Source organism: Nannospalax galili, unplaced genomic scaffold (assembly GCF_000622305.1).
Source record: "Nannospalax galili isolate Female #2095 unplaced genomic scaffold, S.galili_v1.0 scaffold1049, whole genome shotgun sequence".
NCBI classification, from domain to species: domain Eukaryota; kingdom Metazoa; phylum Chordata; class Mammalia; order Rodentia; family Spalacidae; genus Nannospalax; species Nannospalax galili.
This window is the reverse complement of record NW_008358636.1, coordinates 343,929-369,665: the sequence shown is the minus strand read 5'-3', so window position 1 is coordinate 369,665 and position 25,737 is coordinate 343,929. Positions and strand designations below refer to the sequence as shown.

The following is a 25,737-nucleotide window of genomic DNA, read 5'->3' as shown; positions in this document are numbered from 1 at the left end:
TGTGATGAGATCCTGAGGAACATCAGCCACACTTCCTGTTTCTCAGGGTGGCAAACCTTTGTCTACAAAATAAAGCAGTGAATGAGTTACTGAACATATAGTTATATGACCACAGCTATGAGAAATTGTTTTTACATATCACACTGCTGAGCATCCTGATGCTATGTGATATTCTGTGGATATCTGCTCCTGTGCTGCTCAGACCCTCCTGCTGGCCTGGGTTCTTGCCGGTATAGGCTTACACTCACATCAGCAGCCATGATTCAAAAATAGCCTTCTTGTCCTGGGAGTAGGCTTCTGCCTTAACTGTCATCTACTGCTTGGAATCATCTCTCCCTTATTAATCTTCAGGCTCTGGTTCTCAGATCCTCCCCCTTCTGCAAAATTCTCAGTTGACCATCTGTAGTATCTTCATGAAAATCCTCATGCTCTCTCTAGAATGCCTGTCTCCACTCCAACATGGAAGTCATGTTTTGATCCATAGGAAGAACAGAAAGAACCCAAGACCCAAAAGGGATGCAAAGTTCGTTATGTGGGCTCTCATGGTCACTACCATGTCTACATTTGTCCCATTGTTGGGTCTATAGCCGCATCCTGTGCTGCTTGTGAACATTTTCTAAATAGCATGATCTATACACCGTCATTTCTATATATTCTTCTGGTAATTACAGTACCAAAAGATGGATGAATGACCTGAAATTGGGTCACATCTCAAGATGACATTCTGTCCCATTTCTGTGACTTCATGGCTTGAGGGGGGGTTGTCTAAATCCAAGTTTCATGTGTCTTGTGGAGGAGATCGAGGACAAAAGGAAATCAAGAGAAAGTTGGGAATTGTTCTTAGGTAAATGTAGAATGAGAATTTCCCAAACACCCCCAGAACTCATCTATACCCAGGAAGCCAAAGGCCACCCAGCAGAGAAGGATGCTGTCCATGGCAGGGTCAGGCAGGGCCAGGGGCTGCTCCTAGAGAGGGCTTTGACTGGTAACAGGTTATAGGCAGAAAGGCAGTGATGTCACAGCCTGTGCTGCTTTCACAGACTCCAAAGCACACCTGTAAGGACAGGAACCTCAGTGCCACCATGGACACAAGATGCTTCAGAACAGCCCCATGAGTAGCTTAAAGAATACATTGTGCTTAGCCATGTGCTAGGAAGGGACTGCTAGTCATACAGCTTCAAGACAGCAAGATCAGCATACGTTTGAATAGAATTATAGCAATTTCTCTCTAATGGTGAGAGAAAAGCTGCATTCCAGAGGCTCTGAACATGATGGTTTTAAACAATGTAACTCAAGAGATATAAAAGTGTCAGTATAGAGAAATAATCCATGAAGGAATTGAGACCTGAAGCCAGCAAGAGTGAGGGAGGGGTGTGGGCACAGCTGAATGAAGAAGAGCACCTGGAACCATAGCTGCTACCTACAGGATCAGAGGCAGTGTCTGCAGGTGGGCACATTGATCAGAGCTGGGGGTGAGTCTAGCCAGACTTTTGTAAAGGAAAAGGGGAAGCAGAAAGCAGACCAGCTGGAATATGCAGCAACAGAATTGTTGAAGACAGCAGTATGTACTCTCAAACTCGTTTCCCGAAGCTTAGTCTGGCACTCTACTTCCTATCAGGTGACTCCAGCCCTGGGATCCTTTCTAGGAAGACCTGTCTCTGATTCCTCAAGGCTCAGTGCTGCCTGGCCTGGGTGCCAATAGTGCTAGAAGAACAGGGAGCCTTGTCTCCCAAGAACAAGCGTCTTGGAGGTAACAGGAACGAAAGTGCGAGTCACAGGACACCCCTAAGTGTCTAACTCTCTACTGCGTTGCAGAGCGTGGCTAGGCAACAAGGTGTTTTGTAGAGGACCCATGTAAATTCTTTGTCCAAATGAATCGCTTTCTAGCAGACTTTCTTCATTTCACAGTTTGAAAGAAAAGCATTAAAAATAATTAGATATGCAAATATTTATCTTTTCATTGGTTAACAGCTGAGTCATGCGTAGAGGACCCATGTAAATTCTTTGTCCAAATGAATCGCTTTCTAGCAGACTTGCTTCATTTCACAGTTTGAAAGAAAAGCATTAAAAAATAAGATTAGATATGCAAATATTTATCTTTTCATCGGTTAACAGCTGAGTCATGCACAAGTGAAGGAAACCCCATCTGTAAATACGGACATGGGCTGTAGCATTGCCTCAAGGGCTGAGTGGTGAGGTGGTTTTACGGTTTGCAACATCTGTCTTGGATCCTGCAGGAAATGTTCTATGGAGCCTGCGATTGCTGCAGTTTTCTGAATTTACAGGTTCGTGCACAGAGAGGCAGTGACCCTGCAGGGCTGTGTCTTGGCTACTGGCACAGAAATATGTGGCTGAGTCTTATGGCTTCAGGGTGGTCAGGTGAAGTAATGGCTGAGAGCTATCTGGGCATTCAGGTGAGAAGCGACTGGGTACATGCTCATTTTGGAGAAGTTGATTGATGCTGTAAAGAAACATGAGCTCCAAAGGCTTCTTAGCATTCTGGTTGTACCAGTGCATAGCATTATGTCCTAGATGTCTGCATTTCAAAGACTTCTTATCTGTCATTCCCATGATCAGATGTCTCGGGGTCTGGATAATTCTAGTGTCCATGGTAGCTGTGGGAGAAAGGGGCACATTCAGACTCAGTCCAGGAGAAACATGGTAACTATAGCTTAAAAAACATCGAGTTAAGAGTCTGTTGAGCCCTTTGACCCCTGTGGCCCAGAGCCAGAGGGCAGCTCTGGGGGCCTTTTGCCATCCACAGGGTGGTGGGCCACCTGGGCTTCACCCTACATGCTTCCCAAGTAGGGTCGCTGCCTTCCCTGGTGTCAACAGATTAACGTGGTACCATGCAGCAAGAAGCAGAGACCTGCAGAGCTCGAACCAGAAGACCTGACGTGGCACTTCATGTCCCTAAAGCTCGAAGGGACGAAGCGCTTCTCAGGAAAGGTGACAAGAAAAAGTGTCGCGAGCCGCCTGACCCTGTAGTGAAAGAACAAAAGGAAGGTTGTCTTTCCCCAAAGAAGATCTTTGGCGATAAACCCAAGGCTCAGAGACTAGGTGTTAGTCCTGACAGACAAGAGTGTGGCTATAGGGAAGGAAAGAAGTCTTCATCAAAATTAAGGAAAGTCATGTGCCTTCAAAAAGAGAATAAAGAGAGGGACCATAGAATCCAAAGAACTACCATCTCCAGGACATCATCACAGAGCCCTGGATGCTGGAATTATCGCTAGTATACCACTACAAAGACATTTTAAAGCAAAGGAAATGGACTGTTTGGAAGTTCAGACTGCAGGGGTGGCAGGACATGGAGGGGGAGGAGATACTTGCACCACAGGCTTATTCAGAAGTCAGTGATGCTCAGGCTCTAAGCACACCATTCCAGAATGTTGAGTTTTGTGATTTCAGTGGACATGAACCAAGTGGGGAAATTTTTGAAAACAGAAGTTTGGAAACCAGAATTGAAACTGAGGCCAAACTCGTGGAGATAGTCTCCCAGTTTCCTGAGGTTTTTACCGCTATGTTGAAACCAGAGAGTGTGACTATACCAGTAAAACTAAGTTCTGATTCTGGAATTGTGCAACAAAGCTTGGGAACATTGGAGGGGACAGTGAAACTCAGCAGTGGAAGCTCAGACAGTCTCTGCTGTCTGGTCCTGGAAGTCCCGATGATGTGGATCCAGTTTGCACAGACTTTGAAGCTGAGAATGATAAAACCAACAGCACAGGTGCTGTCTTGGATCAGAAAGGTGTAGATTCCATTCCTGAGAGCATGGGTAACAGTTGTCATGAAATGGCTATAGTCAGCAAATTAGAGAGCACAAATGGCATTATTGATCCAGCAGTGATTAGAGAATGTGAGAGTGACAGCCCTGCTGAAGAGTTATGTGTAAGTGTCAGCCTCTGATACAACTGCTCTTGCTCATGAGCTACAGATAGTGAATTTAAGAGTTCAGGCGACACTACCAGTAAGCTAAGGAAAGTCATGTGCCTTCAAAAAGAGAATAAAGAGAGGGACCATAGAATCCAAAGAACTACCATCTCCAGGACATCATCACAGAGCCCTGGATGCTGGAATTATCGCTAGTATACCACTACAAAGACATTTTAAAGCAAAGGAAATGGACTGTTTGGAAGTTCAGACTGCAGGGGTGGCAGGACATGGAGGGGGAGGAGATACTTGCACCACAGGCTTATTCAGAAGTCAGTGATGCTCAGGCTCTAAGCACACCATTCCAGAATGTTGAGTTTTGTGATTTCAGTGGACATGAACCAAGTGGGGAAATTTTTGAAAACAGAAGTTTGGAAACCAGAATTGAAACTGAGGCCAAACTCGTGGAGATAGTCTCCCAGTTTCCTGAGGTTTTTACCGCTATGTTGAAACCAGAGAGTGTGACTATACCAGTAAAACTAAGTTCTGATTCTGGAATTGTGCAACAAAGCTTGGGAACATTGGAGGGGACAGTGAAACTCAGCAGTGGAAGCTCAGACAGTCTCTGCTGTCTGGTCCTGGAAGTCCCGATGATGTGGATCCAGTTTGCACAGACTTTGAAGCTGAGAATGATAAAACCAACAGCACAGGTGCTGTCTTGGATCAGAAAGGTGTAGATTCCATTCCTGAGAGCATGGGTAACAGTTGTCATGAAATGGCTATAGTCAGCAAATTAGAGAGCACAAATGGCATTATTGATCCAGCAGTGATTAGAGAATGTGAGAGTGACAGCCCTGCTGAAGAGTTATGTGTAAGTGTCAGCCTCTGATACAACTGCTCTTGCTCATGAGCTACAGATAGTGAATTTAAGAGTTCAGGCGACACTACCAGTAAGCTGTCTGTGATGGACATTGCAGATATAGCTTGTGATCGTGTAACTGTAGGCAGCCCTTGTAAAGTTGTAATTAGAGAATCTAATGAGACTTGTAGCAGTACAAGTAATTTCTCAGATTATATAGAAATGATTGCAGGTGCTGCCCCTCTTCGTGTAGCTAAAAGTGAGGATGACTCTGAAAATGCTAGCAACCCGACTGCTTGCTCAGATATTTATGCTGAAGGTATTTCATCTAGTTTTACAGAGTCAACAGGAAAGCTGATAGAGAACTTGTCAGATTGTGTTTCCTCCTTGCCTATAAAGAAGATTGCTGATAGTTATTGTAACACTTTTTGGATACTGAACTGAGTGTGTCAAATGGGACAGCAGTGCTTTTGGAGAGTGCCTTAGGCAGTGATCCGGATAGTACTGGTGATATAACAGAGGCACTGAATGTACTAAGAACTCCTGGAGACTTTCAAACAAAAGAGGAAGATGACTCAAGAAAGCGATACATCATTTTCTGATAGAGATTCAACCTTGGAAACATCCATAGAAATAAAAGCAACGGAAACTTCTTCCATACAAGGAAGTATTGCTACTGAGGAGCGTTGGGAGTCTCTGCTCGATGATGATGGTGACTATGTGGATCCACGTCTTCAACAAGAGTTATCAGGGAGTATGAACAGAGACGGCATCCAGGAGCCAAGACATGATTGTTACGGCCATGAAGTTCCTGATATTGACCTCAGCAAATGTGAATTCCAGCATGTCATCGAAATTTATGACTTTTTTCAAGAATTCCGTATAGAAGATCTTCTACGGGTTTTTGTAGTTACCAAAAGCAAGGATTTGATGTTAAATGGGTAGATGATACACATGCACTAGGAGTATTCGCCAGTCCAATTACAGCTCGTGATGCTTTGGGTATTAAACATACCGTGGTGAAGATCCACCCCTTGTCACAGGCCACAATTACTGGCTGTGTGAAATAAACAATCATGTGATTAACACTGCTCTTTATTTACAGAGAGAAAACGGTTGGAAGCCAAGCAACGGGAAGACATCTGGGAAGGTAGAGGCCAGTCTGCAGTTTGAACATCACTTAATGAAAGGAATGATTCCATGAATTAGGAAATGTTTCCACTCTTCATACAAGAAGAACCTTCCAGAGTTGTGCACATGCAGATGAGCATGTTAAAGAAGAAGTGAACATGGCAAAGACTGGCAGAGTATAGGGAGGAGACAGACTCCTATCCTCACCCTAAGTACAGTCTTCAGAATTGTCCTACTGTGATGGATATTAAAAAAAGAGCCACCATATGGGAAGAAACAGGGAAGAAATGACTTCTAAGAATACTCTGGATAAAACCGGTCACATTAGTGTGGGTCACACTTCTAAGCAGTCTAAAGCAAATACCAAACAGAACAGAGGACTCAAGCCTGCAGTGATAGGAGCTGAAGGCCTGCAGCAGCAAGTTACTCCTTAGTACCTCACAAGTGGACAGCAGAAGAGGATGGGTAGGAATCAGTCCACACAGAGACAGACAGCACACAGAGACAGCACAGTAGCGTCTGCTGTAGTTGGCATACACGGAATCTACACTACTGGTTCCAGAATTCCAAAGCCGGGAGACAGCAGATATGGGTATTTGAACTCCGGAGTTTATACTAAGCTTGGTGCTTAGTAGCGGGGGTGGCGATGGGTAGGAATCAGTCCACACAGAGACAGACAGCACACAGAGACAGCACAATAGCGTCTTGGAATTCTTGGTTCCAGAATTCCAAAGCTGGGAGACAGCAGATATGGGTATTTGGACTCCTGAGTTTATACTAAGCTTGGTGCCTGGGGCTGTTCCAGCTGCACAGCAGTGGGGGTGAGGGGGCTGCCACTTTCATTCCTCACAGTAAGCCAGTCCTGGGGAGTTGTGTGCCAGCTCTAATTCAGGCAGTAATATGTTGTGAGAGGGAGACATTAAAGGCTATTTTGTGACATAAAAAAAAGAGTCTGTTGAATCCAAGACCCACCTGTCCCTAGGAGACAGAGGAACATACAATGATGGAGTCAGGTCCCAGAGAGGTATTGTTTAACGAAGATGCCCTGGATGAGGGCTGGGCTGCATTCTGCGTGGCCCTGGTTGGTGGTTTTCCCTGTGATGTCACCATTTTTGGTAGCTTCCTCAGCGACAAAAGATGTTCATTTCACCTCTTTTACAGTCAATTCAGATTCTTGTAGAAGGTGAATTTGCATTGACCTGGCCTTTGTTGAATAAGAATGAATACAAAAGAAGCCTAGCCAACATTTCAAGCCTCAGAAACATTCCTGGCAGTTGCTCCCCCCTCACTGTACAGATCTTCCCCCACCATAATCTTCAAGGACCCTGCCTGACACAGACCATTTCCCCCTGAAAAGATCTCCATCCTCCCCTCCTCAGTCTCAGGAGACAGCACCCTCAAAATGTTGCTTCTCTTCATGTCTAAGTTTGGTTGCCCAGATTTGTGGAATGAGGATGATCAGATGATGATGACTCCATTCTGGATGCTCCATCATCATCCAAGGTGCATGACTGCGATGCCATCCAGAAGCCAGACACTGAGGAGAACACTCAAGGGAGGATACAATGGATGAGCTATGCTGCTGAGAGCATGGAACTTGCCTAGACTTAGAGGAAAGATACTGTACACAAGATACTGTACATAAGACAAATTCAACTTAATTAGAAATTGATATCAGTGTCTTCGAGATGTCTACAACTGATAAAAATGCCCACCTGGTAACAATGAATCCAGATGAGTAAGCTTCCCTCCTTTCCCATCCTCTACTTGCTCACTGTCTCTTGCCTCTGTCTCACTCACGTGAGTGTGGTGGTTTGAATGAGAATGGCCCCGACATGCGCAAAATGTTTGAATACTTTGTCCCCAGTTGGTAGAGCTGTGTTGAGGTTTAGGAGATGTGGTCCTGTTGGAGGAATCACATCACTTGGGGTGGGCTTTGAGAGTTCTTTGCCAAGTCCCATTTCCAGTCTATCTCTCTGCTTCCTGCACATGCTTGAAGATGTGACTGCTCAGCCTTCTGCTCTTCCTGTTTCCTGCCATGCCTCTCCAGCTGTGATGGATCCTTATGCCTCTGGAACTCTAAACCAAATAAACGCTTCCTTCTATAATGGCCTTTGTCATGGTGTTTTATCATAGCAACCAAAAAGTAAGTATGTGGTGGTTTGAATGAGAATATCCCCCATAGACTACAAGTATTTGAATACTTGGCCCCAGTTGGTGGCACTGTTTGGGGAGGGCCGTGGAATCCCCCTGTGATGGATCCTTATGCCTCTGGAACTCTAAACCAAATAAACGCTTCCTTCTATAATGGCCTTTGTCATGGTGTTTTATCATAGCAACCAAAAAGTAAGTATGTGGTGGTTTGAATGAGAATATCCCCCATAGACTACAAGTATTTGAGTACTTGGCCCCAGTTGGTGGCACTGTTTGGGGAGGGCCATGGAATCCCTAGGAGGTGTGCCCATGGTGCAGGATGCTCCTCACTGGGGTGGACTTTGAGAGTTCATAACCATGTCCCATTTTGAGTTTTTCTCTCTGCTTCCTATACCCGCTTGAAGACATGAGCTCACAGCATTCTGTTCCAGCTGCCTCTGTGGCCATGCCTCTCTGCCATGATGGATTCTTATCCCTTTGGAACTGAAAGCCAAATAATTCTTTCTTTCATAAGTTGCCTTAGTCATGGTTTTTTATCACAGCAACAGAAAAATAACTAATATATTGAGATTAATTTATTTAAACCAAGAACCTACCTGAAGAAGGAATAGTATTTTAGGACTGACTTCTTAGAAGAATGAAGGGTTAGAGAAATGGCTCAGTGGTTAAGAGAACTGGTTGCTCTTGCAGAGGACACGGGTTCAATTCCCAGCTCAGTGAAGTTTGGGATTCTGGTTCCAGGGACTCCAACACTCTCTTCTGACCTCTGTGTGCATTGCATGGCAAGGTGCACTTAGACCATGCTGACGATACACTCATACACATAAAATAAAAGTAAACTAATAAATAATATTTTTTAAAAAAAGAAGAGGGAAGAGCCAAATGGTTTTTGTGAAGCAAGTTAAAGCTATCATGTTATAACAGACATGATTACATAAAATAATAATGGTACACAGTGTTTGATAACGCAATTCTAAGACAGCTGGAATTTGGGGTACAGAGTACTAAAAAGAAGCCCCAGGACTATGTACAAGGAAACTATCGTTCTTTCTTTTTTCCTGGAACACTATTAAGTTGTGTTTGAAAGCAGAGTGAAGAACAAGTTCTAGAAGGCTAGAGAAGGAAGCAGAGATTTCAGCAGACATCCAGGTCTGGAAGATGCTAGCATTCTGATCCTACCAGGCAGAAGAGACATGAGTGACTTTGCTGTGGTTTCTACTGAAGGCTGTTAACTGGCACAGTGGCCACATGCTAAGGGCTCCCAAAAAGGGAGGGCAATGGCGAACCAGGAAATCTTGCATTCAAACCACTGAGATAAAGAGTACTAGCTACAAGAAAATAGCGATCCTGAACTCCCACATTATATCCCTAACGGTGCCCCACGTAAAGTGCTTTATCACGTTTCTTTTAGAACATTTTGTCTCTGTCACTCATTCTTAACCTGCCAACCCGTGTCCTTGTGTTCCGTACCAAATTACAAGTTTGATCATTATACCTCGCTTAAAGCAGGACCAGCAGTTAACTACTGCAGGTGTGTAGCTAATGTCTTCTACATGTCTCTTCCTGCCTTCCACCACCTAACTTCTGCCTGTTTTCAGAGAAAGTTGAAAGATGGTAGAATAGGGACGAACTTGACAGTCATCCTCTTGAAGAGCGGGACTTCAGTGTACAAGCCTGGCTCAAATCACTTCTCTCACATTTTTTTTTCTAGTTTGCTATGACCATGGACTTCCATGCATCTTCAAATATTGCTTCCTCTTAAAGCAGATAGCACAGTCATTATCCGAATTCCCCGGGGGTCTTTACAGTCATTCGCCTTCTTCTGTCTTTTAGGTTCATGCTCCTCAAATATTCATAGACATCACAGGCCTTCAATCCTAATGTTATAGGCAACATGTGCTAATATACATAGCAGAAAACCACACGCAACGGCTTCTCTCAGTTAAGATCTTCAAGGTCCTTCACTGTGTGCAGAGCCTATTGGGAGTGACTTTGTCGTGAGTCTCCACTCTAGCTAACAAGTAGAAACCTATAAGGCTAATGTGTGCATAAAATGCAGGACTGCTCCATCCACTGTACTCCCTCATATAGAAGGCTAGACTCTAGATTGAAACTCCACCAGAGTCCCCAGAGAACGGGAGACTGGAGGCTCGGGTGCAGGAGAGCACGTGTCCCCCACATCTTCCTGGTTGGCTGGGTTTGTGCACAGGGAAGCAGTGACTCTGCAAGGCTGTGCCTTGACTGCTGGCACAGAAATACACAGCAGAGTCCTCTGGTGCCACAGACGTGACTTCAAGATTTAAATGATCCTTGCCTGAAGTTTGAGGTGAGAAGCGGCTTGGAACTGTTTCATTTAAAATTAGGTCCTTATTACTGTAGTTAAACATAATCTTCAGCAATCGCTTGGAGTCTTGCTTGTACCAGTACATAGCATTGTGGCCCAGATTTTGTTTACACTCGAGAGATGCTTTCTTTCCCACCTGTGTGACAAGATATTTTGGAGTCTGGACAACAGTTGTCTCCAAGGGGCCTATGAAAGAAGTAAGCAGAAGTTGGGAAAATCTCGGGAAATAGGTATGCTGAAAGAACTCAAACAGAATTATATTTCAGGAACTCACCTGCTCCCAAGAGGCAAAAGACCACACAACAGAGGAGCCTAGATACCATGGTAGGGACAGAGCAGTCCAGGTAAGACAAGGTGCTAGCTCAGATTCCACAGCAGCTATTGGACCAGGCTGCACTCTGCACTATGGCTATGAAGTCGCAGCCTGAGGTGATCTCCTCTTCTCAGGATCTCCTTAAAGAATTCTTGTGCATTTTGCTCCTTTCAAATGTGTGCTGGAATTTCTAGAGAAGGCTTGAATTGAGTGGGGTTGGCCTATTGCTCCGGGATGCCGGGATGCCGTTGTGACCTTCTTTGTTGCATCAGCAGCTGTCTCCAGCCCCCAGGAACTGGCCACGCCTTCTGCCCCGACTCTCCTTTCTAGGCTGCTGTCACACACATGCCGTTGTGACCTTCTTTGTTGCATCAGCAGCTGTCTCCAGCCCCCAGGAGCTGGCCACGCCTTCTGCCCCCACTCTCCTTTCTAGGCTGCTGTTACACAGGGAGACTGATTTCCTTTTTCTGGAGATTTTTTTTTCTCTTCACAGTAAGGCAGGGCCATCCTACTCAATCCTGGATGTCTGGTTAATGCTCAGGGGCTCTGTGACTTCTCAAGAATAGACATGAGATTGACTAATTTGAGACCACACCCTCAAACTATCTTCAGCCACTTAAAATGCTTGAATTCAAGGATAAGCGCATGCCCGTGTTGCTGGATCTTTAAAAAACCCTCGGCCCCTTGCTCCTTGCAATATTCTCTCTCCAAGAGCAGCAGTTGTTTGGGCTCTGCTGGGAGGACGTTGCTGGGTCTAAAGTCACCATGTGTTGGGAACAAAATGGTTATAGAGGTCAAGGAGAGCATGAAAGTTGGGGAAAAAGATTTCTTTGTCCTTAAAAGTTGTACAGGATAACTTTCTTCTTGCAACATATTTTACAGCCCATTTGTTTCCCGGGATTTGTTAACCTGGAATCTATTTACATATTATATTGTATAATTCTTTGTTGTGCTCTATCAGCATCTCTGACCTCTACTTAATCCCCTCTCCTACTCACCCTATAGCCCAGGCTGACCTCAAACCCTCTTCCCCTACTCCCTTACTCGTGACAACAAAATAGAAGTTCAGACAATGCCAGGCTACGAGCCTGTGAGCCTTCCACCCCAGACTCAGGAGGCTGGTAGGGTTACATCTCCACCTAGTGATCTGTGAAGCACAGTACTCACATCTTTGTGTCATCAACAACCACCAGAAGTATGATTAGAGAGCTACCACTGACAGAAAGGCACCTGATTCACAAATACACATGGACACACACACACATATCCACAGATCAAGAGGGAGAAAGAGAGAGGGAGACAGAGAGAGACAGACAGAGACAGACAGAGACAGACAGAGACAGAGAGAAAGAGGAGAAAAAGAGAGAAAACAGGGACAGAGAGACCGACATTGACAACACCACCAGACGTGTGTGGTTCAGTTGTGTTTCCCTGAACACAGGACTAACTCTTAAGGGTGCAGCAGTAAACAAAAGAATAAGCACAGCCTTCCCTTAGCAGGAAGTGTTTCTTGTTTCAGACATTAAATGCCAACTTAGTGCAAAGCAAGAGGAAGATAGTAATCTCACCCTTAGGATATTAATATTCTGATAAGAATAAAAGGAATTAAAGCCAAGTGTGGGGTCTTAATGCCTGTAATCCCAGGACTCGGGAGGCAGAGACAGGAGAATTGCTCAGAGTTCAAGGCCAACCTGGGCTACAGAGTGAGCACCAGACCAGTCTGAGTGAACAACAAACTCCGTCTTATAAAAACAGATTTCAAAAATGCACAGATTGCCTGCAGAATAAGGATATGAAATAGTGTTATGTGGAGGTTATGGATTTATATGTAAGTGCTTTACATGACATTCCATTTTCTCCTCTGCTAAACAAGGCTGAAATCAATAATTTTCAGCACTTTGTACAGCCCTAATGTTCTGTGAGCATTCATCAGTGCCCCAGCACTTTCTCTGCATTACATCACAGAGCTTGCATGTGAAGCCTTTCAAAAGGGGACAAAGAAGAAAGCAAGGGAACAGGGAGGGACGTTGCAGAGAGGAAGGCAGGGAGAGAGGAGGGACGAGACCCCAAGAAAGAGAGGGAAGGAGGGAGGGAGGTGAAAAATAGGGTGGAGAGACAGAGAGGATGCAAAGAAGGAAAAGGAAATGATAGAGGGAGAGGAGGAGGGGGAGGAGGGATGAGGAGCAAAGATGTGAGAAACAATCCAGAAGGTAATCTAAGAATGAATTGCATGAAAAGATACAGCATCGTTAATACCCTTATCCAGGATGTGACAGAGCAGGTTGAGTGCAATCAACCCCATTAAACTGCTTTTTTCTTGATTGGATAAGAAGTCTTGCTGGGTGGGGTGACACATGCCTTTAAATCCCAGTCCTCCAGAGGCAGAGGCAGGCTGTTTTCAGTGAGATTGAGGACAATGTGGGATGGGCTACATAGTGAATTCAAAAAAAGGAAGAAAGGAAGAGAGGAGGAAAGAGAGAGAGAGAGAGAAAGGAAGGAAGAGGAGGAGGGAGAGGAGGAGGGAGAGGAGGAAGATGAGGAGGGGGAGGAGGAGGGAGAGGAGGAAGGGGAGGAAGAGGAGGAGGGGGAGGAGGAGAAATAAGAGACTACCTTATAGTGGTGATTATAACCATATAGAGAAGTGAAGATTCTTTTTAAAACGTATTTTACTTATTAATTTTATGTGTATGAATGTATTGCCAGCATGTGTGTAAGTGCACCTGTTGTGCAATGCCCGTGAAGCTCAGAAGAGGGTGTTGAATTCCTCTGGAACTGGAGTTAGAGACGGTTGTTAGTGGCCATGTAGGTGCTGGCAATCGAACCCGGGTCCTCTGCAAGAGCAGTCAGTGCTCTTAACCATGGAGCCATCTCTCCAGTCCTCACAAATATTCTATTTAAAATATTTTATAATTATTTTTATTTTATGTGTATGAGTGGATTGCCTGCATGTATGTAGGTGCACCCGTGATGTGCAATGCCTATGGAGGTCAGAAGAAAGAGTTGGATCCCCTGAAACTGGAGTTATGGATGGTTGTTAGCTGCCATGTGGATGCTGGGATTCAAACCCAGGTTCTCTGCAAAAGCACCAGTGTTCTTAAACACTGAGGCATCTCTCCGGCCCTGAATTTATTTATTTTTATTTAATGTGTTTGTTTTGTGCACATGTATATAAATGCATCGATGTGTTCAATGCCTTTGAAGGTCAGAAAAAGTTTGTTGGATCTTCTGGAACTGGAGATAAAGAGAGCTGTTACCCGCCACGTGGGTGCTGGGAACTGAACCCAGGCCCTTTGCAAGAGTAGCTGGTGCTCTTAACCACTGAGCCATAGCCCCAGAACCAATTTTTTTTACAAGAATTGCAAGATTTTTTTTTAAAAAAATAATGTATCAAGAACTGTCTGAAGGACAGAGGAAACAATCAATGGTTTACAGTTTCTTTCCGATCTGGCCAGCTGAGCTGGAGAACTGAAAGCCTGCGATGCCTGGAAAGAGTCGGGCTTCAGGGAAAGCGGAAGAGGGAAGAAAAGTGAAATGATTTTAGCTCGGCTATCACTTAATACACAGAAAGCAAAGAGCAGGAATGGGGCAGAAGGTCGGAGAATGACCAGAAAGGACAGGGAGTGGCCAAATGGCTGCTGGGTGCCTGCTTTGCACACTGCTCTTGAGTTTGGCTTTCTTTTATCTTATATTTTGGCCACGCCTTGGAGTTTGTGTCTCAGTGGAAAAAGCATATGTGTTGACACATTTTGCATATAAAGTCATCATCCCAGACCTAAACCCTCCACACTGCTTCTGTTTTACGTGACTTGCCCAAGAACAAACTCCCCGAGAAGGCGGGAGACACCGTTGGGTGCTCTAGTAGTACAGGATGTAGGGAGAATGTCTCCCACCCAGTCCTGTCTAATGTACTTAGCACAGCACAGGACAGAGTTCACTGTCATGACATGCTGTCTCTCTTCACTGGTTAACTTCTCAGCTCTGCAAGGGACACAAAGAACAAGGCAGTCTTTCCAATCTTCTCAGCTGCCCACAAGTTGCCAGTGGCTCTGACCGTAGAAGAAAATAGATGCTCTTACAGACAAAAATGTAAAAGTCAACATACACATTAACTTGTGATCCTACGGGTCTGTCAACTAGTTTTCCAAGTAAAAATTCAGATCAAACCAAATGAGACAAGACAAGGACAAGTTGTCCTTCAACTTATGAATTATTAGTTGTATTGTTATTTAATTATAGAATTCACAACTATTCTCCTAAAATATTGACATTTATTACTTCTACTCGTACATGGATCATTAAGCATTTAATCTATAGTCATTTGAAAGCAAAATCTAAAAATTAAATGTAACATTATAAGACATTATTTAACAATAAAATGATTATAGTTCCCCTTATTTTGGGTATTGGGGAGAGACTGTAGATATTTTATGAGGGTACCAGTGAGGAAACTCCAAGAGACTCTGAATTTCCATACCCCAAATTAAAGTGACTCAGTATTCAATTTTAATTTTGATTTTTAGAAGTGTCTATACTTGCGTTTTCTGATTTTCATAACTCTCAGCAGATTTTGAAAATGGCTCATCATACAGAAAGACAAGAGATTTAGATTTCAGTGTATAAAAATAAGTTGAAAATCTTCAGTAGATTCCTTTATTCCATTCTAAGATGAACTGTGAAATCAACTTTCACAGAAAAGCTAATTGTTTCCTGGTTGAACAACTCAGCTAGCCTTCCACTTTGTGCTGTAGAGTCGACTGTACGGCAGCATGAATCTGGAACTTCCTTCTACTGCCTAGCAACTAAAGCCAACATAAGATGTGGTTTTATGACATCGTTGGATTTTCAAGAAGCATGGGAAATTCCAAATGCTTTATTTAAAGGTGAAATAGAGCCTTAAGGAAAAACAATGAAGCATATGGTTTCAGATCTACGTTCTGGACCACAGGCAATACCACCTGCTTCCCATCTCTAGGTGTCCTGGTATCTGGTATTTTGCTATCTGGAAAACTCTAGCTTCCAGGGATAGTTTTTGATGCTGCTGTTGTTATTTTGGTGGAACCATTTCTCAAATCTAGAAGTGTTTCCTATCACTGCTTGGATACTTGTACTCCAAGAATGCAGAGGACCACTCACAAACAATAGCCCTTCCTAGTGGGAAATGAGGTTCTTGGTCTCTTTGATCTAAGTAGTAGAGTTGTCTCGCTGATTACATCTGTAAGCTCCCTGAGGAACCCCTGCCCTGTATGGCTTGGAAACATCATACCAGACTGGGTTGGGATAGACTAGACTGAGCTGAGGCACAAGCCCAGGCCTGAGAACTCCTTTCTTTCAGGAATGGGTCTTCTACCTGTACCAACCTGTGGGTTTCCAGCCTCCCCAGTTCAAACCCTCCTTTCTAATCTCACTCAGGCTCTCATGTAGCAAGTCAGTGAAGCCATTTGCTAGAACAACAACACCTGGAGTTCAGTGTAAAGGGAAGTCTGTACTTAGCCCTTTACATGATAACACTGACTCACAGCGTCAGCAGACCACACTTTCCCATGATATAAATAAGTCCAAAGTTTGTCTTAACCCTCACTTAACCAGTGAATTCTCTGAACCTCCTTAAGAGTTCTCTGAATCTCAGAGTCACAGCTCCTCCTTGTGGCCAGGGAATTCCACCTCAAGATTAAAGAGTTGAAACAGAAAGTAATGTCACCTGTCCAACAAGGGTAAAAATATTCAAAAGAAATACTTGTGTCCCTCGCTTTAGTATAAGACTATTGAAAAAAAGGACTCCAAGAAGTTAGAGTACTCCCCGAAATCTCACTGGCCCAGGCAGAAGGGAAACTTTCTCCTGGAAAAAGATGTGTAAGTTGTCAGACTATTTCAGGAGAGTGGAGCCAAAGAATGATGGCTCAATGATATTCAAGACCATACCTTGACCAAATTGCTTAGACATGCATGATAAACAAAGTATTCTAGAACTTAGTCCTACAGCAGCCTGGGGTGGTGCGATGACAGAGGTATTAGAGACAGTACACATGGAAAGCAGGAAGTACTTTGTCACTGGGCCAGGCTCTCACATTTAAGATTGGTTTCTCAACAGCATTCGTGAGAAAGTGGTGCCCACTGAACATGCAAGGAGGCGGGAATGGGCCCCCCAAAGGCTGACAAGGCCGTTAGGAAGAAAGGGGCCTCTTGAAGTGCTGGGTGAACAGTGATGCCATTGTCTTTATCATCCTCAGCTTCAGCGGCAACTTTCACAGGAAAAGAAAAGGAGCCTTTGTCCCAGGAGGACATAAGTCTGACCCGGGCTCCCTCTCCCACTCAGCCTGAGAGGTCAGTCAAAGCACATGGTCTGAGGCCAGTGCAAGGGGGAAAGCTACAGGTGTCAGAGGTGCTCTCAAGACATTTCAAAATCTAGGCGTGGCAAGCCCAGGGCAGAGACTGAAATGTAACTACCGAATAATGGTTTTCTCTGTTAATAATGCTGAGAAAAATATCAGACTCAGACTCTGCAAAGAATGATGTTTTAGTTCTCAACCAGATATTATAAATTCCATGTCCTTTAGGACTTAGTATAGAGGTGTTTTAATTCTCTGAATTCTTTGTCAGGTTCCAAATTTTATGCAACACATGGGAAACTTTCAGTCAAATGCTCTGTCCCAGATGCCATCTGAGCCACCCTTGATAAATATTGACAAGTAAAGACTTAACAGAAACTAACTTGCTATATTTCAGTATTTCTTAAGACTCTGAAGAGAGCTATGTAGAAATCAAGGGACACTATCCAACAAGTCAATAAAGTCAAAGATATGCAGAAGAGTTTGTATGAGGGAGGCTTCACTCCTGCCTCTCTATGGGGTGTTTTCACCACCAATGTAAACAGACTCAAAAGTACCCCAGCCTTCAGAGATGGATTGGATTACTACAGACAACATTCACACCAAAATCAAGTAGAGAATTTCCTCACAATATAAATGACTCATTTAAAAGTCATTTGTGGTTACAAAGGCAGTAAGGACTCAAACGATCAAACATTCAGAGAAAGCATAAGTCTGACAAACACTTTTCCCTTAAAACTACTTCAGAATTTAGCATAGAGTGACGAAGAAAGAAAGGGCAGAGAGAATGGGGTGCTTCAGAGCGTAATAGTCAGCTTTTGGAAATACAAAACAGTGTTCATGATGTGTTGGAGATCAGAAACCCTGGTAAAAACCCAGGCCTTGGGCCTGCAAAGGGAGTGGAGATTTCCTGAAATGGCCAAACGGGAACGTTGAGGAAAATGTTTTGGTACTAGATCATGATACTGGCAAAGCTCCGTAAATTTATTAAAACTCATGGTATTGCACACTTGAATAAACGTTGTGCTACATAAGTTTCACTTCAGCAAGCTCCTAATACTGTTTGAAACTTAAATGGCTGTTCCTTTCAGACCAAGGGCTAACAGTGATTTCAAAGATCGAAATGAAGCCAAACTTCAGTTTAATTCATTCATCAACTTGATAAAGATGATTTGCGTCTGTTACAGTTTCTCAGCAGATATATTCTCAGTCCTTTCTGTAGGAAGAGGAAATTGTTCAAAGCCTCAAATTGTCTCTTTAATTTTTCATACACAGTATCCAGAATTCACATGAATTATTTGGTGTAGGAGGAAATAAGATCACATTATCCAAACCAAGAAGTGAAAACAGACAAAAAAAGAAAGGACTCAAACAAATTTCGATATTAAAATTATTAGACACTATCTTTAAAATAGTAGTGTTAGTGCATTTAACAAAATAATGGAGACTTTCAGTAGAAACTTAAAAGCTGTAATCAAGATGTAGATGGAAAGCAAAGATGTAGATGGAAATTCTAGAACTGAAATGTACTGATTGGCTAATATTAAGAATTCAAAATACATGTTTAAAAACAATAGATGAAGCTTGAAAGAATAGGTTAGCTGGAAGATGGGGCAGGTGAAAATATTCAGACTAAATCAGAGAAATAAAAGGCATAAAATACAAACGAAAGCATATGTAGTGGTTCGAATGAGAATGTCCCCCACAGTCTCCAAGATTTGAATACTTGGTCTCCAGCTCATGGCACTGTTTGTGGAGGGTCATGGAACCTTCAGAAGCTGTGGCCATGCTGGAGGAAGCACATTGCTGGGGACTTCAAAGTCAGGTCCCACTTTCAATTTTTCTTCTGCTTCCTGTGCTTGCTTGAGGATCTGAGTGGTCAGTTTTCTATTCTGGCTGGCTGCCTCCTGACATGCCTGCTCCTCCATGGTGGACTCATGCCTCTGGGACCACAAGCCCAATAAACTCTTCCTTCTACAAGAGGCCTTGTTCACGTTGCTTTGTCACAGTAACAGGAAAGTAACTAGTACAGAGGTTAGTACTAGAGAGTGAACTGTTGCTGTGAACAACTGTGTGGTTTGTTTGTTTGTTGAGTAATGTGGAATGCTTTGGGAGTTTGGACTAGGAAAGTGGTTGAATGTTGTAAGCAGAGATTAATGGGCTACTTTAGTAGAGCCCTGGCTCAAGATGTTCTGGAGGGAGATTGAAACAAGAACTTAAATAACAACTGGGATGTTTCGGCAAAGCATCTGGCTGTCATCTGCACACAGACTAAGAACTTGCCTGAGTCTAAATTAAAAAGTAATGGACTAATTTCTTTGGCAGAGAACCTAACAGTGAATCCGTAGTATGGTTATTAATGGTGAATATTATACAGATCTACAAATGGGGCAGAAAGAGACATGAAATATACAACTTGGAGAGAAAAAAGAGCATTAGGAAACAGTGTTGGAGTCAAGCCATGTGCTGAAGGAGCAGCTGTCTTCGATAAGGAGACTGTAGCCATTAAGGATAGGCAACTGGGTTATGGAAGGAGTACCCTCAGGGTAATGCCTCACCCAGCTAAGCTTCTAAGTTCTGAAATGAAAAGGCCTAGGGAATTTTCTGCTCTAGAAGAGCTAGTGCAAATGTGAGTCAGTACTTGGCAGGGTCTTTCACATGGTGCTGGCTTTACAGTTGTGAGAGATACAAGAGTGAGGAGTCACCTATTCTTCCTCCATGGTTTCAGAGAGGCCAGGACACATGCAGGAGAGGAATTCTTGCATAAAAAAGGCCCTGAGGGGCCATTGCATGGAGTTATGAAGGTCCAGCCTGATTGGGAATGGAGATTCCAAGATGTTGGCGATGCCAAAGCCATAAGACATCTGCTAAAAAGAGCTGTATACAGGGAATGGCACCAGCCCAAGAAAGACTTGTATGCTGCAGGCATCAAAGCTGGAGGGGCTAAGTTATCCAAGTTCTTTGGAACTGAAGTCCCAGACATCAGAAATGGAACCCACAGGATTTGGTGTTTGTCCTGTTGGTTTTCAGTCTTGCTCTGGTATGGTGTTTACTTAATATGTCTTCATTCATCCCTTTTGGAATGGGTATGTGTATTTGGTTACACATGATGCTGAAAGTATATAATTTGTTTTTTTGATTTTGAAGTGAGGCTGTAGTTTAGAGAATGCTTTGAATCTCAGAGGAGGCTTTGGACTTTTGAATAGCATTGTTGAGACTGTAAAGACTATGTGGATTTTTAAATTTGGACTAAACACATTTTTGCATTGTGGTATGGTCCAGAGCCTATGGATACTAGGGAGTAGAATGTGATGGTTTGAATGAGACTGTTCTTCCTCAAGTATCTGAATCATTTGTCCCCAGTCTGTGGTACTGTTTGGGGAGGGTCATAGACCCTTTAGGAGGTATGACCATGCTGGAGGAAGTATGTCACTAGGAGTGGGTTTTGAGAGTTCAAAGCCACGTCCCACTTCCAACTTCTCTCTCTGCTTCCTATGCCTGCCTGAAGATGTGAGTGCTCAGTTTTCTACTCTGCCACCTGTCTCCTCCTGCCCTGCCCGACCCAACATGATGGACTCTTATTCCTCTAGAACTGTTAGCCCAATAAAGTTGTTCTTCTATAAGTTATGTTTGGGGAGGGTCATAGACCCTTTAGGAGGTATGACCATGCTGGAGGAAGCATGTCACTAGGAGTGGGTTTTGAGAGTTCAAAGCCACATCCCACTTCCAACTTCTCTCTCTGCTTCCTATGCCTGCCTGAAGATGTGAGCGCTCAGTTTTCTACTCTGACTGTCACCTGTCTCCTCCTGCCCTGCCTGACCCAACATGATGGACCCTTATTCCTCTAGAACTGTTAGCCCAATAAAGTTGTTCTTCTATAAGTTGCCTTAGGTATGTAGTTTTATCAAAACAACAGGAACATAACTATGCAGCATATTAATTAGGCCATTGGTGTAGCAGGTGGTTGACCATCAATCTAAGACCTTCTAGAGAGTCAAGCCTATGTAAAGCCTTTGATCCATCAGCTCCACACTTTTGAACTAAGCCTGGATAAGTGCCATGCAGGCCACCACTGTGTCTCATGATAGCAGAAAACAAGGTACTTTGAGAGCACAACATCTACACCTAAGACTGAGTCAGTATCTGCATGAAAATGCACATCATAGCTGTAGTTGGATTCAAATGCTACAGTTCATTTTTCTGAGTCCAGACAACTGGACCTTCAAGTTGGTGGTCAGCTGCAATAAATACAAACACGGGAGGTCAAGAGCAAGAAACTACAAGGCAAAGCAGCCAGTAGTACCCAAGGACCTAGCTGATTCCCTTGTCTTCCTACGGCTTCACCAATTATAGGTTTCCTTCAACCTCATTCTACACTCCAGTAGGCTGTCTTCACTCTTTTTGGCTTTGAACCCTTAGGTGCATTTGGTTTTTTCATGCTATATATGACTGATTGAAAATTTGTCACTGTCTCCATGAATTAAAGCACCAAAAGACAGCCGAGTGAGGTCCTCAAACTCCAGAACAACCTTTTCTTGTTTCCAATGTGGAGCAGCAAATCTATAATCTCAGATTATCAAGAACAAATACTTTCATTCTTACCTTCTTGTTCCAGTAAAAAGAACCTAAACAGACCAGACATAGTCACAGTTCAGGTCAATGTAATACTATTATGTTTTTGTGGTAGCAACATCAGTTCCTCCTCCTCCTCCTCCTCCTCCTCCTCTTCCTCCTTCTCTTCCTCCTAAACCAGCATCTCTTATCTGTCAGACCTGCTACATACAAGGGCAGAAAGTACAAATATGGAGCTGAGTCACTGATCATGACGATGAGAGGCATGGTGGTTCTACTCCTGTCCCTCAACTTCTGCATCATGTACTGATCATACTACGCCATGGTCAATCATTAGTTCAAGGCATGTACCATACTAGAGAATATCTCCTCAGCTCCACAGATGTTTCTCTTAGCTGGCATAGCTAAATCTTTAACATATCATTAAATCCCCTTATGAAGAAATTACATACACAAAAGACAAAAATATGTGGAATCCTTCATTTAATTTATTTTTCTTTCATTTCATTTTTTAGCCATAAAATGAGATCCTTTTGTTTGAAGTAAAGTTGTGTGGGAACTCAAGTAAGTAAATCACTCATTCTTTGAGCCTTCCCATGTTGGTGGCAAATAATAATAATAGTAATAATAATAATAATAATAACAATAATAGAATAAACAGATTCAAGTGTTTATAGCTGATATAATCTGTGAATTATTTCTCCCATATTTTTGCTGATTTATGAGCAAATCCATCCACCCATCTTCTCTGCTCCCGTTCTTTTAAGAACACGAGATGTTGCTAGGAAGCCAGGAAGTTAATCTGCTTGTCCCATGTCCATTTGAATATGACAAGTTCACTCCTGTCTCTGATCCTAAATGCTACTTAACTTTTGCTACCTATATCTGCTCTTATAAACCCCAACTTTATTCTGGTGACTCCTTTGCTGTTGAAGACCTCTGTTGACCTTGAAGTGGCATCCCAACATTGAACTCCATTATAACTATTCTCTTAGTTAATTCCTATGCAGCTTAAAATCATCACCCTAAATGCACTACAGAGGGTGGACAGGGTCATCGGGGACTTCTTGATCTACCCACATGCTGGGAAAGACTCTGATATTTAGACCCTGTATTGAGTTCCTTTTCTTACTGAAGATTTCTACTGGGGACCTCATATACTCTTAAATATCTGAGCACCTTGAAATAATCTTTCCACCTTATAACTTGCAATAGTTTATCTAAACAACTATTAATAAAATGAAAATTCCCCAGCAAAAATAAAATGGCAAAAGGGAAGGTACAGAACACTTGGTCACTTCCTGAGCAGAGATCTTCTTATATTTATTATCCAGTCACACTCCGTGGTGTTTGTAGAAAATTTGCATATCCCATGGCCTCTGGCCATTTCTGCCTGAGATATTCTGTCTCTGTAATTTAATTAAAATATTCATGTTCAAATACAAGTAGAAGAAACTCAAGCAGACTTCCTTCTCTTGGGGAGGAAAGGGTGCTAGTATCTGGGAGAGAGGTAGATACTTGAGGGTTTGTGCACAGGAAGGAGATGTTTTTGCAAGGCTATGGCTAAACTGCTTGCACAAAGGTATGTGGCTGAGTCCCCCAGTTTTGCAGGATTGATCTTCAGAGTGAAATTTGATCCATCAGGCATTTCAACTGAGAATCGATCTTTGAACAGTTTCAGACTTCTCCAAGGGGTCATCATTATAGAAAGAAACCAGAACCTCTATCTGCTGTCCCAAGGTCTGTCTGTACCAATAGAAGTATAAATGACCAGAAATATGGTCACAACTCAGTCATCATATGACTTGATGGCTTGGGATCTGTATGACTTTAGGTCCTGTATCTCCCATGGCAAAAGAAAGAGGATTAAGGAAATGGTTCAAATTGTCTACATCTAAGATGAAAACTGCCTAGATTCCTAAGAATCTACCTGCTTTCAGGAGACCAAAAATTATCCACATAGGAGCCAGGTATCCATAGCAGAGTCACAGCAGGAAAGTTTCTCTTGGCTCAGTTTACTAGGCATTAAAAACAGGGGCAGGACATGCAGCTTTCCTGTGGTCCCATACATGAGGTCTGACAGAGTTATTGGTGACTGGCAATGCCGAACATCCCCAGAGCACCCTCTACAGGAAAGACAAGCAAACCTTTGTGCTATGCTATGCATACACCTTAACACCCCTGGGCTCAGGACTCTGTTCTGCCTATGGGATCTGATGGTGTGCATAAGACAGAGGGTCATTACTAAGAGTAATGAGGGAAAATATAGAACTCAACCAAAAGAGCTCCAAGAATAAAGACCTGCTCAGAAGAGGTTTTCTTCTTCATTACGTGTTAAGTAACAATCAGAGACATCAGACTGTACAGCTGACAATACAGAGAATGATATTTTAGCATGAAGATCAAAGAGAGAGAAGGGGGGCTGGAGAGATGGCTCAGTGTTTAAGAGCACTGGCTGCTCTTGCAGAGGACCTAGGCTTGACTACATAGCAGGTAACAACTGTTCCTAACTGCAGATCCAGGGTATCCAATGCCCTCTTCTGACCTCCGCGGGCACTGTACAACATGGGTGCACCTACTGACATGCCAGCAATACACTTATACACACAAAAATAAAAGTAATAAGCAAAATATTTTTTAAAAAGATAGAAGGATAAAGAATCATACATGAAAGTGTTGAAATTTCCAGGGGAAGAGAGAAACAAAGGAACAGTTGAGATCCTGAACATAAACAAGAGAGCCACTGACAACCATGATCCAGACTGCATGGGGAACAATGATCCTGGGAGACAGGAATTGACAGAGCCTCTTGGGGAGGAGACAAGGTATCATGGAAACTGTCTGAGCATATTTGGAGCTGGAATACGACTGACATTGAGGATCTTTTTGGAATGAGAAGTCCCATCAAAGTACATTTTGGAAGGAGCATTAGGGAGACACTAAATTAAGTGATTTGCTAAAGATTTCCCAGTAGTGCAAACTCACTGATGAAACTTAAAAGAACTTAAACTCGAGATTCTGTCTTCTATTCAACTGCAGACACAGTCTTGCTCAAGCCTCAGGTGGCTGTTGTGTGGACACAGAATTTGTTACTGTGGTATCCAGTGAATTGACAGGTGGTAGTGTGGGCTGAGGTATCTGCTTGAGTGCTGTGGGCTGCTGAACTAGTCTCAGGACTTGTTGCACCCACAACTTCCTGGCTAGGCTGAGGAGGTTTGTGTATAGGGAGACTAAAGCCTTGCAGGGCTGTGTCTTGGCTGCTGGCACACAGATATGTGGCTGAGTCTTCTGGCTTCAGGGCTGCCACTTGAAGTTTTAAGTGGGACGTCTCTGAATTGTCAGGTGTAAAGCGACTTGAAACAGTCTGATTTTCAACAAGTTTTTTATAGTTGTAGGAAAACATGAGCTCAAGGGACTTCTTAGAACCCTGTCTGTACCAATACATGGCATTGTGTCCCAGATATTGTTTACAACTCAGGATCCTTTCATTTCCCACAGCTGTGACCAGATGTTTTGGTGTCTGGATAATTCTAGGCTCCCCTGGACCTGTGGGAATAAAATAAAATGCATTTAACCCTTGGGAGAATGTTATAAGAAAATTCCATGAAAAGCTAGAAGCACATTGACCCAGAACATGACTCACCTGCTCCAAGGAGGCAAAGGGCCAGCCAGAAGAGCCTGGAGCCCACGGTAGTGTCACACGGGATGAGACCCATGTCTCCTTCTCAGGGTTCTGGCTGTCTGGGTGCCTTTCCCTGGCCCTGGGAGAGGTTTGCTTGGCAGATCACAGCTCCTGTAAGTGGCTACAGCTCACAGTTCCTCTTTGCCCTTGTGCTTGTCAGGGATGAGCACACATGCACAGACTCCAGGCACACCATGCCCAGCTGCCTCCCGAGGTGTCTCAGACGGCTGCCTGCATGAGCAAATGGGACTCTCCTTCTTCCTTCTGCTTTGTAGTGCTGCCCCCATCTGTACACACTGGGTCACTTCCTTTGTGTAGACACCCTGCCGTTTACCTGTTGTGGACCCAGAATAAGCACACCCAGTCTTTCTCTCCCTCATTCTACATCAGAGAGACAGCCTCCTTTCTCATTGGAACCCTTCCTGAAATACCATTTCAAGACACAGTAATTTAATGCTGACTATATAATACTACGTAGGAAGCACC

The 25,737-nt window shown here is 43.5% G+C and overlaps 1 pseudogene and 2 gene segments (V, D, J or C); 1 reads left to right on the top strand and 2 right to left on the bottom strand.

Moving 5' to 3' along the window:
* Nucleotides 1–2,849: 2,849 nt before the first annotated feature.
* On the top strand, nt 2,850–6,061 carry LOC103724799 (annotated as a pseudogene).
* A 4,055-nt stretch (nt 6,062–10,116) lies between these two features.
* LOC115068239 lies at nt 10,117–10,945 on the bottom strand. The segment is given in 2 exon segments: nt 10,117–10,544; nt 10,633–10,945. Coding segments are annotated over 2 exon segments (477 nt in total).
* Nucleotides 10,946–24,627: 13,682 nt separating this feature from the next.
* LOC115068238 lies at nt 24,628–25,533 on the bottom strand. The segment is given in 2 exon segments: nt 24,628–25,115; nt 25,213–25,533. Coding segments are annotated over 2 exon segments (561 nt in total).
* Nucleotides 25,534–25,737: the final 204 nt, after the last annotated feature.